Source organism: Heterodontus francisci, chromosome 18 (assembly GCF_036365525.1).
Source record: "Heterodontus francisci isolate sHetFra1 chromosome 18, sHetFra1.hap1, whole genome shotgun sequence".
In the NCBI taxonomy this organism is placed as follows: Eukaryota; Metazoa; Chordata; class Chondrichthyes; order Heterodontiformes; family Heterodontidae; genus Heterodontus; species Heterodontus francisci.
Window position 1 is genome coordinate 38,584,270 of NC_090388.1, and position 20,392 is coordinate 38,604,661.

The window sequence follows — 20,392 nt, forward strand, 5'->3', positions numbered from 1 at the left end:
AGGACCAGGGGACTGCTGGGTAAGTAAAAACTATATATTTGGGTGGTGAGTGAACCCGAGACACTACACGTGTAGTGTCTCCCACCCACCCTCCTCCTCTAACCAAATAAAAAGGACTCTGGTGTGTTGATAAGGTAAGCTTTTTATTTAAAAAGTTCTGTCCGTCGGATTGCTAAGCTAACAAGTTTTTGACTTTTTTTTTGGTTTTTCAGTAGATTTGTTGGGAATTTAGAATAGTGGGAATGGAGGTTAAGGCAGTTGTATGTTCCTCCTGCAGAATGTGGGAGGTAAGGGTCGCCAAGAGTGTCCCTGCTGACTGCATCTGCGGGAAGTGCACCCAACTCCAGCTCCTCGAGAACCGCGTTAGGGAACTGGAGCTGGAGCTGGATGAACTTCGGATCATTCGGGAGGCGGAGGGGGTTATTGAGAGGAGTTATGGGGAGGTAGTCACACCTCAGGTAAAAGAAGTAGGTAGATGGGTTATCGTCAGGGGAAGGAGAGCGAACCAGCAGGCAGTGCAGGGATCCCCTGTGGCCGTTTCCCTCAACAACAGGTATACCGTTTTGGATACTGTTGCGGGGGACAACTTACCAGGGGTAAGCAATGGGGTACAGGTCTCTGGCACAGAGTCTGTCCCTGTTGCTCAGAAGGGAAGGGGGAAGAGGAGCAGAGCATTAGTCATTGGGGACTCCATAGTTAGGGGAACAGATAGGAGGTTCTGTGGGAACGAGAGAGACTCACGGTTGGTGTGTTGCCTCCCAGGTGCCAGGGTTCGTGATGTCTCGGATCGTGTTTTTGGGATCCTTAAGGGGGTGGGGGAGCAGCCTCAAGTCGTGGTCCACATAAGCACCAACGACATAGGTAGGAAGAGAGATGGGGATTTAAGGCAGAAATTCAGGGAGCTAGGGTGGAAGCTCAGAGCGAGAACAAACAGAGTTGTTATCTCTGGGTTGTTGCCCGTGCCACGTGATAGCGAAGTGAGGAATAGGGAGAGAGAGGAGTTGAATACGTGGCTGCAGGGATGGTGTAGGAGGGAGGGTTTTGGTTTCCTGGATAATTGGGGCTCTTTCTGGGGTAGGTGGGACCTCTACAAACAGGATGGTCTTCACCTGAACCAGAGGGGTACCAATATCCTGGGGGGGGAGATTTGCTAGTGCTCTTCGGGGGGGTTTAAACTAATTCAGCAGGGGAATGGGAACCTAAATTGTAGTTCCAGTGTACAGGATGTTGAGAGTAGTGAGGTCAGGGATAAGGTTACAAGGACGCAAGAGGGCACTGGCAAGCAAGTACTTGGTTTAAAGTGTGTCTACTTCAACGCCAGGAGCATCCGGAATAAGGTGGGTGAGCTTGCAGCATGGGTTGGTACCTGGGATCTCGATGTTGTGGCCATTTCGGAGACATGGGTAGAGCAGGGGCAGGAATGGATGTTGCAGGTTCCGGGATTTAGATGTTTCAGTAAGAACAGAGAAGATGGTAAAAGAGGGGGGGGGTGTGGCATTGTTAATCAAGGAGAGTATTACAGCGGCAGAAAGGACGTTTGAGGACTCGTCGACTGAGGTAGTATGGGCCGAGGTTAGAAACAGGAGAGGAGAGGTCACCCTGTTGGGAGTCTTCTATAGACCTCCGAATAGTTCCAGAGATGTAGAGGAAAGGATAGCGAAGATGATTCTCGACAGGAGCGAGAGTAACAGGGTAGTTGTTATGGGGGACTTTAACTTTCCAAATATTGACTGGAAATACTATAGTTCGAGTACTTTAGATGGGTCAGTTTTTGTCCAGTGTGTGCAGGAGGGTTTTCTGACACAGTATGTAGACAGGCCAACCAGGGGCGATGCCACATTGGATTTGGTACTGGGTAATGAACCCGGCCAGGTGTTAGATTTAGATGTAGGTAAGCACTTTGGTGATAGTGATCACAATTCGGTTAGGTTTACCTTAGCGATGGGCAGGGACAGGTATATACCGCAGGGCAAGAATTATAGCTGGGGGAAAGGAAATTATGATGCAATTAGGCAAGATTTAGGATGCATAGGATGGGGAAGGAAACTGCAGGGGATGGGCACAATCGAAATGTGGAGCTTATTCAAGGAGCAGCTACTGCGTGTCCTTGATAAGTATGTACCTGTCAGGCAGGGAGGAAGTTGTCGAGCGAGGGAGCCGTGGTTTACTAAAGAAGTTGAAGCGCTTGTCAAGAGGAAGAAGAAGGCTTATGTTAGGATGAGACGTGAAGGCTCAGTTAGGGCACTTGAGAGTTACAAGCTAGCCAGGAAGGATCTAAAGGGAGAGCTAAGAAGAGCAAGGAGAGGACACGAGAAGTCATTGGCGGATAGGATCAAGGAAAACGCTAAGGCTTTCTATAGGTATATCAGGAATAAAAGAATGACTAGAGTTAGATTAGGGCCAATCAAGGATAGTAGTGGGAAGTTGTGTGTGGAATCAGAGGAGATAGGGGAAGCGTTAAATGAATATTTTGCGTCAGTATTTACAGTAGAGAAAGAAAATGTTGTCGAGGAGAATACTGAGATTCAGACTACTTGGCTAGATGGGATTGAGGTTCACAAGGAGGAGGTGTTAGCAATTTTGGAAAGTGGGAAAATAGATAAGTCCCCTGGGCCAGATGGGATTTATCCTAGGATTCTCTGGAAGCCAGGGAGGAGATTGCAGAGCCTTTGTCCTTGATCTTTATGTCGTCATTGTCGACAGGAATAGTGCCGGAAGACTGGAGGATAGCAAATGTTGTCCCCTTGTTCAAGAAGGGGAGTAGAGACAGCCCTGGTAATTATAGACCTGTGAGCCTTACTTCGGTTGTGGGTAAAATGTTGGAAAAGGTTATAAGAGATAGGATTTATAATCATCTTGAAAAGAATAAGTTCATTAGCGATAGTCAGCACGGTTTTGTGAAGGGTAGGTCATGCCTCACAAACTTTATTGAGTTTTTCGAGAAGGTGACCAAACAGGTGGATGAGGGTAAAGCAGTGGATGTGGTGTATATGGATTTCAGTAAGGCGTTTGATAAGGTTCCCCACGGTAGGCTATTGCAGAAAATACGGAAGTATGGGGTTGAAGGTGATTTAAAGCTTTGGATCAGAAATTGGCTAGCTGAAAGAAGACAGAGGGTGGTGGATGATGGCAAATGTTCATCCTGGAGTTTAGTTACTAGTGGTGTACCGCAAGGATCTGTTTTGGGGCCACTGCTGTTTGTCATTTTTATAAATGACCTGGAAGAGGGTGTAGAAGGGTGGGTTAGTAAATTTGCGGATGACACTAAGGTCGGTGGAGTTGTGGATAGTGCCGAAGGATGTTGTAGGGTACAGAGGGACATAGATAGGCTGCAGAGCTGGGCTGAGAGATGGCAAATGGAGTTTAATGCGGAAAAGTGTGAGGTGATTCACTTTGGAAGGAGTAACAGGAATGCAGAGTACTGGGCTAATGGGAAGATTCTTGGTAGTGTAGATGAACAGAGAGATCTTGGTGTCCAGGTACATAAATCCCTGAAAGTTACTACCCAGGTTAATAGGGCTGTTGAGAAGGCATATGGTGTGTTAGCTTTTATTAGTAGGGGGATCGAATTTCGGAGCCACGAGGTCATGCTGCAGCTGTACAAAACTCTGGTGAGGCCGCACCTGGAGTATTGCGTGCAGTTCTGGTCACCGCATTATAGGAAGGATGTGGAAGCTTTGGAAAGGGTGCAGAGGAGATTTACTAGGATGTTGCCTGGTATGGAGGGAAGGTCTTACGAGGAAAGGCTGAGGGACTTGAGGTTGTTTTCGTTGGAGAGAAGGAGAAGGAGAGGTGACTTAATAGAGACATATAAGATAATCAGAGGGTTAGATAGGGTGGATAGTGAGAGTCTTTTTCCTCGGATGGTGACGGCAAACACGAGGGGACATAGCTTTAAGTTGAGGGGTGATAGATATAGGACAGATGTTAGAGGTAGTTTCTTTACTCAGAGAGTAGTCGGGGCGTGGAACGCCCTGCCTGCAACAGTAGTAGACTCGCCAACTTTAAGGGCATTTAAGTGGTCATTGGATAGACATATGGATGAAAATGGAATAGTGTAGGTCAGATGGGTTCACAGGTCGGCGCAACATCGAGGGCCGAAGGGCCTGTACTGCGCTGTAATGTTCTAATGTTCTAATAAATGGCAGAGCAGACTTGATGGACAGTTTGACCTACTTCCGCTCACTCCTATTTCTTATGTTTGTAAATTGCACACACTTCAGCTGGATATGAATTTTTGGACATTTATACTGACTGACTCACTGGTTATTTCAGAAGCATGAAAAGATCATTATTTAAAGGTATGTTATAATTGGTTGCTAAGTTATCATTTCTCCAAACAAAATTGCATTCTCAGAAATAGCACATTTCAAAATGTGCTTAGCTGTCACAATGTTACCAGGTTGAAAATTAAGCATTTCTTGCAAGTTGAGGCCATATCATTTCAACATTCCTGTGAAAATAATGAACTATAAAGACTGACATCACTCTGTGGTTTAATGCACAGAAAGTCACAATTTTCCATGGCATATCCTGGATCTGTGTTTATAAACTGGACAGACGCATCAAAATTGTGATTTTACTAAGGACTTCTCGATGCATGTGACTTCACTCTCCTGCTGCATAATGATGGAAAGACCTCTCACAACGGTTTCCCACAGCTATCTCGTCGGCTGAAAGCTAGTAAGTTGAAGATTTTAACTTTATAGTGTATTTTAAGAATTCAGATGTATTAAGAATTCAGGTGTAATGATAAATATAAATCCACTTTTAAGTGCTAGTAGTACGATTTTTGTAATGAAGGTATACTGACAGCTCTCTGATGATTATTCAAATTTAACTTTTCGGGCAATTGGTCTTTAGGTCTCTGGCAAATAAGTGTTTCCTTTATATTGTGTCAAAACTGCCATAGACATCTCGTTATCAAGGAAACTAGAGCCATAAAACATGTACAAAAATAAGAAAAACTGTATGTGTTACTGATAAATCAGTAAAAAGGACAAAGATACATATGTTGAATGTAGATTACAACACCATGCAGATTATTAGGCTGACACATTGTGAAGTTGTGCAATAACTACAAGTTCAATATGACCCTACTATCACTGTTGCTGATCTACCACTGCAGACCAAACTGTATTGCTTTCCAAACCTAAAATTAATCTATCTCCATTAACAATATTTACGTGGCCTCATTGTGGCTGTGACAAAAATGAGGTATTTCTGTCCAGTTTTGGTTTAGTAGCTATTTCCGTAAATCCAATCACAGTAACTAAGCAGCTTCAAAAAGCTGAATGCAGTTCAGGGTCCTGTATCAAGCTTATTTTGCTACAGTGTTGTCAGTTTCACCAGTTATAGACTGGAGAGAGGAATAATTTAATCTTACACGACGCTATGGGATTGGTTCTATTTGTAGATGACTGACAGTTCCTTGTTAAATTTGAGTAGTGGGAGATTCAAAATCCAGGTCGTCCTGATAACTCTTTCCTGAGATGTAAAAGACTGCTTCTGTCTGAATCAAAGGAGTTGGTTTGAAGATCGAGCAAGAAGTGAGTCAACTTGAGAAGAAATTAGTCAGCTTGAAATTCCTGACAGAGAAAAACTGACATTTCCAAGAAACAGTTTAAATTATTGTGGACTCATATGTGGTAAGATATTCCAGGAGATTAAAAAAAACTGTATATATTTAAAAGCTATTTCCAAACATTTAGCTTAAATTCTAGTGTAGTGATAGTTTTAAAAATTATTTTGTCCATTTGAAGAATGAAATGATAGACTTTCTATGGCAAATATATAATTGTATTGTATTGTATAATTATTAGATTATTGATAACTTTGTTTAGCATTATAAACTTAAAACAAGTCTAATGTGAAGCTCTACTGCTCTCATAAAATGGAATAAGATATTATGGAGGTACAGGATAATTTCAGTAGCTAAAATACATTAACAGACAGAGTTTGCTATTCATTTCCTGGGCGCAGAAAGTTTAATCAGTCTCAAGGCAAGGATAAACACTCTTACTGATGGGGATATGAGAGTCACCCATAAACAGTAAGTTAACACACAGGAACCCACAAGTACCACTCTCAAGAGCAATTATTTATATGCAAGTCTGGAGACTGACTGCTGACACGATATTCAATTGTGAGAACATTCCAATGGAGCTCAATCCTGTTGTCAAACACATGCATTTCTACTGGGGATCACTACAACATCGAAAAACACAGCACCAGTTTCCACATGCACACTGATGACACCCAGCTCTATCTCACAACCACCTCTCTCAACCCCTCCACATCTCTAAACTGCCTGACTGCTTGTTCGACATCCAGTACTAGCTGAGCAGAAATTTCCTCCAACTAAATATTGGGAAGACAGAAGCCATTGTTTTCGGTCCCCGCCACAAGCTCTGTTCCCTAGCCACCAACTCCATTCCTCTGCTTGGCAACTGTCTTACGCTGACCCAAACTGTTTGCAACCTTGGTGCTGTATTTGACCCTGAGATGAGCTTCCAAGCGCATATCCATGCCATCACTAGAGCTGCCCATTTCCACCACCCTAACATTGCCCGATTTCGCCCCTGCCTCAGCTCATCTGCTGCAGAAACCCTCTTCCATGCCTTTGTCACATCTAGAATTGACTAATCCAAGGCATTCCTGGCCAGCCTCCCATTATCCACCCTCCTAAACTCGAGGGCAGTCAAAACTCTGCTGTGTCCTAACTCAGACCTCGTCCCATTCACCCATCACCCTTGGGCTTGCTGACCTACATTGACTCCTGGTCAAGCAAAGCCTTGATTTTAAAATTCTCATCCTTGTTTTCAAATCCCTCTATGGCCTTGCTCCTCCCTATCTCTGTAACCTCCTCCAGGCCTACACCCTGCTGTGCTCCTCCAATTCTGGCCTTTTGCACATCCCTGATTTTAACTGTACCACCATTGGCAACCATGCTTTCAGCTGCCGAGGCCCAAAGCTCTGGAATACCCTTAATAGATCTCTCCACCACTTATTGACCAACCTGTCTTTCTTCCCTTAAGACATTCCTTAAAACCTACCTCTTTGATCAAGCTTTTGTTCATCTGCCCTAATATCTCCTTATGTGGTTTGATGTCAAATTTTGTCTGATAACACTCCTATGAAGCACTGTCATGTTAGACCCCCACCTGTCAAGAATGAGGCACATTAATTTTGTCATGAGCATTGATTTTAAACTGTTACTGGAGTGAGGGGTGGACTTGTTGAACAGATCAGCTGTGGTTGGAAAAGACATTTGCATATTAACAGACGGTGCTTGGAAGGACAAAGCAGCCATTCCCTGACATTAAACCCACAATGGACTTTTGATCACCAGAGGCTGAAGGTGGGGGAGCTCGCATTCCAGGTTGACTGCTAAGATGGCCGAATACACAAACAGACATGGTGAAACCAGCTCGTCACATGACTAACCTGCTGGGGAACTTGAGTTTTTTGAATTTGTACCAAAGTTTGGGCAGAAAGCTATTTGCTCCTGGATTGAAAAGACTCGCTGGCTGGCTCGCCACAGCCTCTCCTGTCTGCTCCCATCTCTTTCTCACGGAACTCCAAAACCCATAGAAGACACATGAACCCCAAGAGAGAAAAGTCTCCTACAGTGAACAAGGTTTAAGAAGAATACTGGGCTCCAACAAAAAGCAAGATCTACCTACGATCAAGGACTCTACAGTGAGCTCAAATCACAGTAACAAAAAACCCTCTTCAGATATTGCCTCAAACATTTTCACTTTATTTTTCTTCTGCTCTTTTCTGTCTCTATTTGCATGTGTGTATCACGTATGCATGCTAGCGTGGGCGCGTCGTGTATCCGTAGGCGTCAACCGAATTAGAGTTTAGGTTTAAGATGAATACATTTCTACTTTTTTTCTTTAAACCTAAGAAAGCCTGTTTGTGCTGGTTTCTTTGCCTTATAATTGGAAAGTGGTGAACAAGGATTCACCAAGGGGACGTTAAAAACACAGTGTGTTTAAAATTAAACCCTTTTGGAGTAAGACCAGGTGAAGGCTGAAAGGGAACCCTAGACCTCTTTTTCACCTGGTCGTAACAAGCACCTTGGGATGTTTTACAATGTTAAATGTGCTATATAAATAAAAGTTGCTGTTGGTAGCAATTCCTGGTCAAATCACCCTTCTCTAAACCTGTAACCCTTAAGGACAAATTTTGCATGCTTACAGTTGACCCAATTGAGTTTAGCTAACTCAGTACAGGCTGTGAACTTCCTGATCTGCATGTCTCAGGTAATCATTGCATAAACTGGCTGAGCCATCATGGATGCAGTTGATGCTTTATTTACAGCTATAAATCCTTTGCACCAAATCATACAAGTCAACCAGTTGCCTAAATATCCTAGCCCAACATTTATTTGGTAAGATCCATCAATCAATTTTTTGCATCAAATAATATCAGTCATATTTCATATTTTGAAAACTCCAATTATTTTGTTTTTGTACAGATATAGTTTTGTTTGATGCTTAACAAGCAATGCTAATTCAGGCTCAAGTACAGTGATCAAGCAAATTACATACTTTATCCAACAATTTTGGTAGCAGGACAGATCCCACACATTTCTCTAAACAATTCTGTCAACAGTTTGGTGCTCTCACTAAACACGCATCCTATATGCCACTAGACCATAATTAGTTACGCAGGGGTGTGACTCCAAATGAAGGTGTTGGCACTGTAGCATTCTGTGAAAATATTAACTATGAGTTAACTCCAATTTTATCTTCACTAATTAAATGCACATGGTACTAATGAGCTAACCTACTGTTCCTTGATAGCACTAATTAGCTGAGAGGAGAGCACACTCTCACACTGCAATTTAAACCTAAAAATAAGGTTGAAAATATGCTAATTGCTGATATAATTTAAAACAGAACAAGTTGAGGAAATTGTCATAATAAGGGGAATGGGCCACATTTTGGCAAGACAGTGAGCATTTCTTCTGCTCTTGTCTTGATGCAAAACAACACAAAAGAATGTTTTGATTGGTGTTTTGCAGGGTCAGCAAAGTGCCTGTCTTTCCAAGTAAACAAGAAAAATGATTCAACTTGAACATGCATCAAGAATTACAGTATGTAGAGTTACCACCTCATTGTCGAACTCTATGTAACAACATACTCAGATTACTTATAGTTTCCTCTTTAAAACAATAATCATAGAAAATGTTTTCTCCATAGATTGTCACTCATTGTAAACATACTGTTGTAGGACTTGCAAAGATAGCTTCATAGTGCAGGTCCTATATGTGTAATTCACCCAGAGTTCTTCCACTTGATCTCAGAGTTAATTTTATTTTAATAGTTGAAGTGACTGCTACAGATCTGCAGCAATGAGTAAGCAAAGATTGTCTACCCTCCCTTTTAGAGGTCAAAACTCCCAATCACAGGTGTAATCATCAGTGGGCATCAGCCCAGAACAGGTCTGCTCTCAACCTGGCAATAAATGTTTAGTAAATGGTAGAAGTTGATTTTATTTCTCATCCATATACTCATATTAAGTAGAGCGAGTTATTCATGTTATTATTGCTTGAAAGCAGAAATGCTCTTTTATAGTTCATTTAATTTATGGTATACACAAGTTAAATCATTTAGCAGCCAGCCTCTCTCGATCCCAAATAATGACTGCTGGTAATTTAATCAAATGGAGTTTTAAAAACCATGCTGTAAACTATAACCTATTTGAAGAAATCATATGCAGGGCCAATTATGTGTATCTTATTCTATCATTTTTGTTTGTGCATTGGAAAATAATATAAATTTTTTTTAAAAAGTGCTCAAGTTTTTGAAGATTTTTAATTATTGCTGTTACAAAAGATCAGTAACAACCTGCTGACCTGCAATGTTCGCTGTTTGTCGTTTCCCTTTGGAGATTTCAGACCACTGGTTTGCTGCTGAAGAAGAAGCTGTCTTGCTGCTTGTAGTGCCTGCAAGCCAAAAAACATTATTATTCATAAAGTTTGTTTCCTTAAGCTGTGATCTCAATTTAATTATTAACGTCACGATAATTTAGGATGCACATAAACTGAAACTCTTTTGTGTTACACACCACCTTTTTCTTCGACAAAAAGCACTTTTCTCTTCAATGTTTATTTTTACCTTAAACAGTCAGATTGTACTACATCAGTTACTTTTTCTTCGCTTTTATAACATACAAATATTTCATGACACAAGTTTCTTTTTAAACCTACAGCTGACCATGAAACTGCAACATATGGAGTCAAGAGTTTCTGCAGAACACTACAGGAAGAGCAAATCTTATAGTACATTACAAACTGATGTAAACTGCATCAATAGACTTGTTACCGCTAGGGATTCATCCACTGTGTGTGTGTTCAACAGAAATGACCCCCTCCCCCTCTTATTACCATAGATTTGCATATTCATAATATCATTTTGGTGCAGAAGCGCAAGACTTCAAATGTTACTGGAAGCTGTAATTAAAATTGACAAATCAACATCAGATATCTTGGAAGTGGATTAACACGGATTCTGTACTGTAGATTGCAGGCAGGGAAATTGCTTACAATATGAAAAACCAGGGTCTTCATTTTAATGATTAAAAAGAAGGGACATTGTAAAAAATTAAAACACAGTTGATTATTTTACAGATGCTTGTCATTAATGATTAAATATATGTTTTAGGTAAAATGTAGTTTTTCACCTTCATACGCTACCCGTGATTTTAAATACAAGTATTCTTAGAGCTGTAAGTAAAATGATTACACTAAAGCATAAGGATTTAATTTTCCAGTCAGTTTCCAGAAGAGTATAAAGTATAACTAGAAATGGTATCTTTGCATAATGAGGTTGCCAGTATTGAACAAATGTAGCAAAAATAACTGGACACAAACACAAAAGAATACCAGCACACAAAAATTTAAATCGCTGGGATACTACCAGATTTTATGTTGCAACAAATATGAAAGCTTAAAATTAAGTTAATTTCTTCACTGGAATTAACCTATTGACAATATATGCAAGGAACAGGTACTACCCATCAAAAACTCCTTGCAACAGACTCCAGAAAAATGTCTTGGTCGGCAGAGATCCATGGAGTCATGAAAAACAAAATCGTTAGCACATGATGTGTGATAAAAAATTTAGGTGCACAGAGTAAAGATTCACTTGATCAATCTGCTTTCAAAAAAACATCCGATTCACCTCTGATGGGGTAAAGTACATTTTTGATTAGAATCAAGGGGTTGGTTTTCTAGTACTTTCTAGTATCCATGACAACAGTTGCTTTGACAGGATGTGCATATGGCATTACACTGCCAGCTGGTGTGAACAATGTTTGAACTACTGCATTGAGATGCTGAGCAAACAGAAAAAAGTTGCCACGTCTTAACCCTCAGGGAAGCCAGTCATCCCCTGATCAATTATGAAAAGACAGAGAGGGCTGCTACAGTCTGGCTCCAAGCAAGTTTTTGAGCAGGCAGGCAGACGCACAAAACCAAAGTAAACAAACTGAGTGCAGCAGCACCATCTCCTAACAACATTGATTTGTCTAGCCATAGAAAGCTCTGGTAACAATTTGCTAAGCATATTCCTAACATTTGGAGATTTTACCAAACAATCACTTTATTGTTACATCACTAAGCTTTCTTTTTTCAAACAGTACATTCTCAGTAAAGTTAAACATCATACAAAACATATTGAACCTAGAATATATTTTATTGCATCATTCAATTTTACAGTTCTTCTCAGTATTTTTTTTCAATGGTAAAAGGATAAGAAATTGGAAGGTGCCACACATTGAGGCATTCAATTGATCAGATATCACAAGACAATATGATTAATGATGATTCAATTTTATGGAATAAGTTAAATTGTTGTGTAATAATTTATTACTCCATTTTATTAATTTTAGAGAACACAAAGCATTCATTTTTTTGTTCTGTGGACAAACACTTTGTGCAGCCTTTGAAAATTTTAGACTGAAAACTGCCATTGGATGAAGGTGCAATTGAAAGCCTTGTTGGAAAAGGAATTGGCAAAACTCTGTAATTTATTAGTGATCGATATGATGTACAGGATCTAAGATTTTGACAAAGGATTATACCAGAAATACTAACCTGCTGTTTCTCTTTACATATATTAATAAACTTGCAGTGTGTTTGAAGCATTTATTTTGAGTTTGAAATTTCCAGCATTTCTAGTTTTCTTAATTAGATTGACAGAATCTGTTTGAAAGCTGGGGTGAATTTTTTTATATTTTGTTTCAGTATTTTATTTTATTTTAGTACTTAACAAGCTTCACAAAACTGAATGAAAATACAACCAACTGAAGCTGAAATTTATAGGTAAGAAGTCTCAAGAAACATAATCAAGAATTTATTTAGTGGCTCAATAACTCACTGCTAACCGAAAGCTGTGAAATCCAATATTTAGGCCCAGGACACCTGCTAATGTGTTTGTTCATGAAGCCAACTTGAGATAGGAACAAAGGGGTTCGTACCCAACTTTGAAATAAAAGCGGCTATCCTGAATAAATTACTAGCTTCGGAGGATTGTCAGAAGAAACAAGGAGAAACACAGAATTGTAATTTGTACCAAGATTCACAATAATGGATACTATTTTTCAATGCTATCTGCTTAATATTCTGTTATCATGTTAGTCTGTAGTACTGCTTGCATCCTGAAAGGAACTGTATGGAGATATGTCACATGTTTATAGATTTTACTGCACATTTAATCCACAAACTGTTTCAAATGATCCCAGTAGATAGAGTTTAAGCAGCTACTGTATGGTTTTAATTGCGCATTTGTTTTAAATTTAGTAAGTTTGATGTCAAATGGAATATGCCAAAGTCTTTTAATACAGTAGGAAACATGTACAGTAGAGAACTTTGTTTTGTTTTCATTGTATACAAATAACTGCCAATGTAACATTTAAGCAGGCATCAGCCAGGTCCTTAGGGCTATTGCATTTTTTTAAATCAGTCTGAATCTACTCACACCATTACTGACCAGGCAATGGAAAAATATTATTAAATTAATTAGGAAAATGGTTAATGTGAAAACACAAATATTTGAGTATTATGCAGCGTAATACCAAATCAATGCATATTTATTGCAATCGCACAATATTTGGTAGTTATTACTGTGTAGAAACTACTTTCAAGTAAAACAAAATATTCAGTGGGAAAATGACTATTTTTTACAACTTATTTCAACCAATGAGCCACAAGGACTATTTGCACGCCCAATCTTTCATTTTAATTTTGTTTCATAATATGTAGTGTTAAATATTTAAGCACAATTTTTTGTAGATGTGACATGAAGATGTGCATATACTAAAGCTGCAAATGAAGGTTCATCCCAAAATGATTTCTGAGAAGACATATAAAGATGTAAACCATGCGTAACTATAATTGTGCTCTCACATCCTATTCGCACAATGTGTTTCAGTTATAATGGTGTAAGCTATGAAATAAAAACTTAGTTCAGGTCTGTACAACTTTTTTCCAATTGTGCAATTTTTTCACTCAGAAACCGTTTATATTTTTGAATAAAGTTATTACTTACCACTTCTGCGGTATCACACGTGAAATATTAAAGGAGTGAAAAATAAAACGTGATCTCTTTAATTACGATAAAAGAAAAGTAAACATAATTTTCTGGAAGTAAGATGCCGCTTATGACTAACTGAAAAATATGGCTGTTTAACCTATCAGCATGTCACATTTCAGACGTTAAAATGAAAAATGACATCTACACCCATTAATATCTTCAATGTATAAACAGCACAGTACGACACATTCTCGAGAGCTCAGCTGAAGGCTACGAAATCTCTCCTTCTCTCAAACATAAATAATGAGGCACTCAGAAGCATATTTGATGTTGATATTCATCTCTGAGAAAAACACTGCAGCCTAGGCTTCTTATGAAAACAGATGCAGCCCGAATGGATCTCCTGTAATTGGTTTCAGATAGCAAGGTCAGAAGAAATGCAATACAAGAAACTGTTATGAGGAACAGGGGGAAACACGAATGTTTACACAGGCACTCCCCAGTGCACATTGACAGGATAAGTACTCCTTCCAAATAGCCAGTCTGAAAGAAAATTTAACACAAGACAAGCTGACGCTTGCCTCCTTTCATTTGGTTTGAATTCACTAATAATTTGACCAGTATAACTACACTGCACAGAAAACAAGTAAAAATTACTCATGTTACTTGTTATTATCCCAGAATATTAAAGAATTTAATTGCTTTAATAAGCACTCATTTTTAACAAAACAGATTGAATTCCTGTGCTTGTGCTTTCAATCCTTATGCAATGTTCAATGAATGATTTAAATGAGGTAAATAAATATCAGAATTCCAGGAAATGGGGAATTATGCTCAGTAGTGAAAAGATGAAAATGGAACGGGACTTTTTAAATTTTTAAGTCATTGCACTTCCTAATTTTCATTTTTTAAACGTGCAAGATAATGTTTTTGTTTCAGTCTCTGCTGTAATGCAAGCTTCACAAAGAGTACTGAATTCATTACTAATAATAAAGTAAAAATTTAAAAACTGAAGTTGCAGCACAAAATACATGCAGAAAAAGTAACCTCTCAAGATAGCTGAAATAATTAAATTTAAAATACTAAGTGGTCGGTATTAAGTGGAGTAAGATTGAGGGGCTGTATGGCCTTCTCCTGCTCCCAATTCATATGTCACAAGGCTTTCATTGCAACTGAGGTGGGAGCAATGCACTGTCTTTTCTAGTTCCATTTATCCATAGGTCACAACATATATTTAAATGTTTACCCAGTTACCGATACAGTCAATCATGGACTCTACTCTTTAGCCCAGAATAAAATACACAAACTAGGTTTCTTTAATAAATAACAAAATTATCAGTTTATTATAAAACAAGACAATCAGTAATGAAGCAAAGCATCAACACACAGAGTGAAATATGAAAGTTCCCTTTTACCTTAGCCCCTCACACACACACACACACACCATTAACAGACAAAATAGAGATTTTCTCTTTAGAGCTCTGTTATTAAAAAAAAAAGACGAAAAAGAATACTTTGGCCAAATACTTGCTAATTCTTGAAGAAAAAAAGAGAAGATATGGAACGATGTCAGTTGTTCCTTTTTGGTTTGGTGTCCCAAATATGCGTAGATGGCTGTCACTGGGATCTTTCTAGAACAGTTCTTTGCAAGCGACATTGCAGATCAGTTTGGCAGGCTTTCCAGGAGAAATGTGACAACAAGGGCTTCTGGCAGGCTTTTCAGAAGAAATGTGACAACAGCAATTTCTGGCAGGCTGTTCAGGGAAAATGCAGCATCAGTTTCTCGATTTCTTACACTTGATTCTCAGGAAGTACTCAAAGAGATGGAATAGGGTGCTGATGGTGACTGCTCTCTTGGATGGTTTACTCCAACTGCCTTCAAAACAGTTCACACCCCAAAACACTGTCCAAAGTGAAACCAAAAACAATATCTCAAGGATCAACTTGACCCCTATAAATATTGATCTGTCATTTCTCTGTAAACATCTCCCCCAAGTCAAAAAGCCCCTGCTGGGCATTTATCTGAAGACAGATGACTTCCAGGCTGGGATTTAACCCTGGGAAGATGGGAGCTGGCCACCGACTGAATTGTTGGTGGCGAACCTGCTTCTGCCTCGCCTGGGATCCAACCCATATTTTGCTGGTCGCCGGGCTTCAATTGATGTGAGGCGGGACTTCCATCTGCTTGAGGTAGGAAGTCCCGCCAAATAGAGCTGCTGGCCAATCAGCGGGCCAGCAGCCAACTGTCCCAGCTGCGCCACCGGAAGCAGTGGGAACTGCTGGGACTACAGCCCAGCTCGAAAAAGATGATGTCGGGGAGCACGGACAAAGATACGTTTTGGTTGCCTTGCCAGGGGTATTTAGTTGGGCCCAGGTGAGGCAAGGGTAGTCAATTAGGGGGACGGGGAGGTAAGTTGGGTGTTGGGAGTGGGGGTGGGGCAGTGGTGTCTGCCCTCTATCGGGCACAGGGTGCCTGATCATGAGGGCTCCCCCCATGCTGTCAGAGAGCCGCCTGCTTTTGTCAGGCAGCTTTTCTTGGGGCTAGGTTGCCCGCTTGCCATGCGTAAAATCCATGTGGAGGCGGGTGTGGGCCCTTAAGTGGCTGTTAACTGGCCTGGGGTGGGCAGGCTGTTTCTCGCTGCCGCTGCCCTGGGTAAAGTGGCGGTGGAAGCGGGAGCAGGTCGGGAAGGGCCCTCGGAGCCTCCCGCTCCATTTTACACCACCACCCCGCTCTTCAGGGGGGGCATAAAATTCAGCCCCCAGTAAATATTCTTTTCAAACAAGACCTCTCAGTGTCCTTTCAATAACCTCAGAGAAAAAAATCCATGGAATCCTGCTCAGTTTTCCCAAATAAAACAATGTCCATAATTCTAAAATGCATGAGTCCTCAAAAAAATACTTAACAAAAAATACAGAAGCACCATCATAACACCTCCATCATTGGAGGAATGAAATGCCATTTTCAAATGCGTTTCATTACAAAGAGTGGGAAGAAAATAGAAGATGAAAAATATTTTAAAACACATTTTCACACTCATACTCATTCACTCTTTACCTGTAGCTAATAGAGTTCTATTTTGTACCATCTTTGCACTCAGAAAACTCAAACCAAAGTTAAATCCTAGACAAAGCATCCACAATATCATTATTTTTTCCCGCAATGTGGATAATCTTTAAGTGATAAGGTTGCAATAATAAACTACACCGGAATAGTCTGGCATTCTGGTTTTTGAATTTTTCCACAAAGGCAAAGGGGTTATGATCTGTATATACCAGTGTCTCTCTGTGGTCGTGGTGGACATAGACCTCAAAATGCTAGTAATAAGCCTAGGGTTTCTTTTCCCACTGTTGAATTTTTATTTTGGTGTCAATTTAGCTTTTTGGAAAAGTATCTCACTGGCCTTTCCATGCCTGTTTCATAGTCTTGCAACAGGACTGCTACCTTGAAGGGCTTAGTGGAATTTGGAACAGCCAACACTGGTTCATTAACCAAATTGGCTTTCAGCCTCTCAAAAGATGCTTGGCACTCCCCTGACTACACTAACTTCATTTACTTTTTTTTGTAGAAAATCTGTTAGTGGAGCAGCTATAGTACTGAAAGTTGGTACAAACTTGCCGTAGAAACCACACATCCCCAAGAACCTCATGATTTCTTGCTTAGTCCTAGGGGTGAGGAGCTCCACTAATGCTTGCACTTTCTCTGTTCATGGCAACACTTGTCCTTGCCCTACTCTATGCCCGAGGTAGGTTATCCGTGCTTTAGAAAATTCACTTTTGGCAAGGTTTATCACTAAATCAGCTTATTGTAATTTTCTAAAAAGAGCTTCTAGTTGTTCTAAGTGGTCATTCCAAGTGCTACTGTATACCAACACATCCCCCAGGTAAACCACACAGTTAGGAACACTGGCTACCACTTGGTTCATTAGTCTCTGAAATGTGGCTTTGGCATTTTTAGCTCAAATGGCATCACTTAGCATTGGAAAAGACCATTTGGTGTGACAAAGGCTGATATTTCTTCAGCTCGGGGTGATAAAGGAACCTGCCAGTATCCCTTTAACAAATCTATTTTGGTAAGAAACATGGCACTGCCCACTCTCTCATTACAGTCTTCCAAGCAAGGAATTGGGTCGGAGTCTGCCTTTGTTACTGCATTAACCTTTCTGTAGTCTATGCAGAATGTAGTTGAACCATCAGGTTTAATGGATTTCTGCTTTTACCTCGGCCTGTTTCTCTGGATTTGAGCGATAAGGATGCTGTTTTATAGGAAAGGATTCCCCTACATCCACATCATGTGTGGTTAAGGTTGTACATCCTGGTTTGTCCCTACAGACTCTTAAATGCTGTGAGTAACCTTGTTAGGTTTTCTCATTGTTCTGCATCGAAAGAGGAAAGTATAGTGTCCAATCTCCCTAACAATTCAGTATTAGCTTCTTCTTCTTTTTCTTCTTTGGCCTCCTTGTCTCGGGAGACAATGGGTAAGCGCCTGGAGGTGGTCAGTGGTTTGTGGAGCAGTGCCTGGAGTGGCTATGAAGGCTAATACTAGAGTGACAGATTCTTCCACAGGTGCTGCAGAAAAAATTGGTTGTCGGGGCTGTTACACAGTTGGCTCTCCCCTTGCGCTTCTGTCTTTTTTCCTGCCAACTGCTAAGTTTCTTCAACTCGCCACACTTTAGCCCCGCCTTTATGGCTGCCCGCCAGCTCTGGCGATCGCTGGCAACTGACTCCCATGACTTGTGATCAATGTCACAGGACTTCATGTCGCGTTTGCAGACGTCTTTAAAGCGAAGACATGGATGGCCGGTGGGTCTGATACCAGTGGCGAGCTCGCTGTACAATGTGTCCTTGGGGATCCTGCCATCTTCCATGCGGCTCACATGGCCAAGCCATCTCAAGCGCCGCTGACTCAGTAGTGTGTATAAGCTGGTGATGTTGGCCGCCTCGAGGACTTCTGTGTTGGAGATGCGGTCCTGCCACCTGATGCCAAGGATTCTCCGAAGGCAGTGAAGATGGAATGAATTGAGACGTTGCTCTTGGCTGACATACGTTGTCCAGGCCTCGCTGCCATAGAGCAAGGTACTGAGGACACAGGCTTGATACACTCGGAATTTTGTGTTCCGTGTCAGTGCGCCATTTTCCCACACCCTCTTGGCCAGTCTGGACATAGCAACCTTTCCCAAGCGCTTGTTGATTTCTGCATCGAGAGACAGATTACTGGTGATAGTTGAGCCTAGGTAGGTGAACTCTTGAACCACTTCCAGAGTGTGGTCGCCGATATTGATGGTTGGAGCATTTCTGACGTCCTGTACCATGATGTTCATTTTCTTGAGGCTGATGGTTAGGCTAAATTCATTGCAGGCAGCCGCAAACCTGTCGATGAGACTCTGCAGACACTCTTCAGTGTGAGATGTTAATGCAGCATCATCAGCAAAGAGGAGTTCCCTGATGAGGACTTTCCGTACTTTGGTCTTCGCTCTTAGACAGGCAAGGTTGAACAACCTGCCACCTGATCTTGTGTGGAGGAAAATTCCTTCTTCTGAAGACTTGAACGCGTGTGAGAGCAGCAGAGAGAAGAAAATCCCAAACAGTGTAGGTGCGAGAACACAGCCCTGGTTCACGCCACTCAGGATAGGAAAGGGGTCTGCTGAGGCGCCGCTATGCTGAATTGTGTCTTTCATATTGTCATGGAATGAGGTGATGATACTTAGTAGCTTTGGTGGACATCCGATCTTTTCTTGTAGTCTGAAGAGACCACGTCTGCTGACAAGGTCAAAGGCTTTGGTGAGATCAATGAAAGCAATGTAGAGGGGCATCTGTTGTTCGCGGCATTTCTCCTGTAGCTGACGAAGGGAGAACAGCATGTCAATGGTCGATCTCTCTGCTCGAAAGACACACTGTGCCTCAGGGTAGACATGCTCGGCCAGCTTCTGGAGCCTGTTTAAAGCGACTCGAACGAAGACTTTCCCCACTATGCTGAGCAGGGAGATTCCACGGTAGTTGTTGCAGTCACCGTGGTCACCTTTGTTTTTATAGAGGGTGACGATATTGGCATCGCGCATGTCCTGTGGTACTGCTCCCTCGTCCCAGCACAGGCAAAGCAGTTCATAGAGTGCTGAGAGTATGGCAGGCTTAGCACTCTTGATTATTTCAGGGGTAATGCCGTCCTTCCCAGGGGCTTTTCCGCTGGCTAGAGAATCAATGGCATCACTGAGTTCCGATTTTGTTGGCTGTACGTCCAGCTCATCCATGACTGGCAGAGACTGGGCTGCATTGAGGGCAGTCTCAGTGACAACATTCTCCCTAGAGTACAGTTCTAGGTAGTGCTCAACCCAGCGGCCCATTTGCTTGCGTTGGTCAGTGATCGTGTCCTCTGATTTAGATTTGAGGGGGGCGATCTTCTTGATGGTTGGCCCAAAAGCTCTCTTAATGCCATCATACATTCCTCTGATGTTTCCGGTGTCTGAGGCCAGCTGAATATGTGCATCGGTGTTGCCAGTAGTCATTTGCGCAGCGCTTCTGGCTGTTTTAAGTGCTACGGATGTTAACTTGCTGGGGGCTTTTTTGTAGTTCAGCAGTGCAGTGCGCTTAGCGGCAATGACAGGTTCCAGCTCTTCAAAATGAGATTGAAACCAGTCTGCATTCTGCTTCACACGTTTGCCATAGTGGTCATTGCTGACTCATAGATGGCGTCTATTATGTGGGCCCACTTGGTCTCTGCATCCCCTGTGGGAGTGTTTTGAAGGGCTTTTTCAAGTGAATTTTGAAATTTTTGTAAGAGCTGTGGATAAGAAATTCTGCTCGTGTTGATGCACGGGTGGCCCTTCTGCTTGGAGTGATGCAGCTTCTTT

The 20,392-nt window shown here is 41.3% G+C and overlaps 1 protein-coding gene across 6 annotated transcripts in view; it reads right to left on the reverse strand.

Moving 5' to 3' along the window:
- The window catches only part of foxp2 (forkhead box P2), a 924,460-nt gene that overhangs the window by 188,748 nt on the left and 715,320 nt on the right, over positions 1-20,392 (reverse strand). For all 6 annotated transcript variants that reach the window (XM_068050567.1, XM_068050570.1, XM_068050565.1 and 3 more), the window contains one exon: positions 9,869-9,958. In XM_068050567.1, the coding sequence (XP_067906668.1) occupies positions 9,869-9,958 (90 nt within the window). The remainder of the gene's footprint in view (positions 1-9,868; positions 9,959-20,392) is intronic.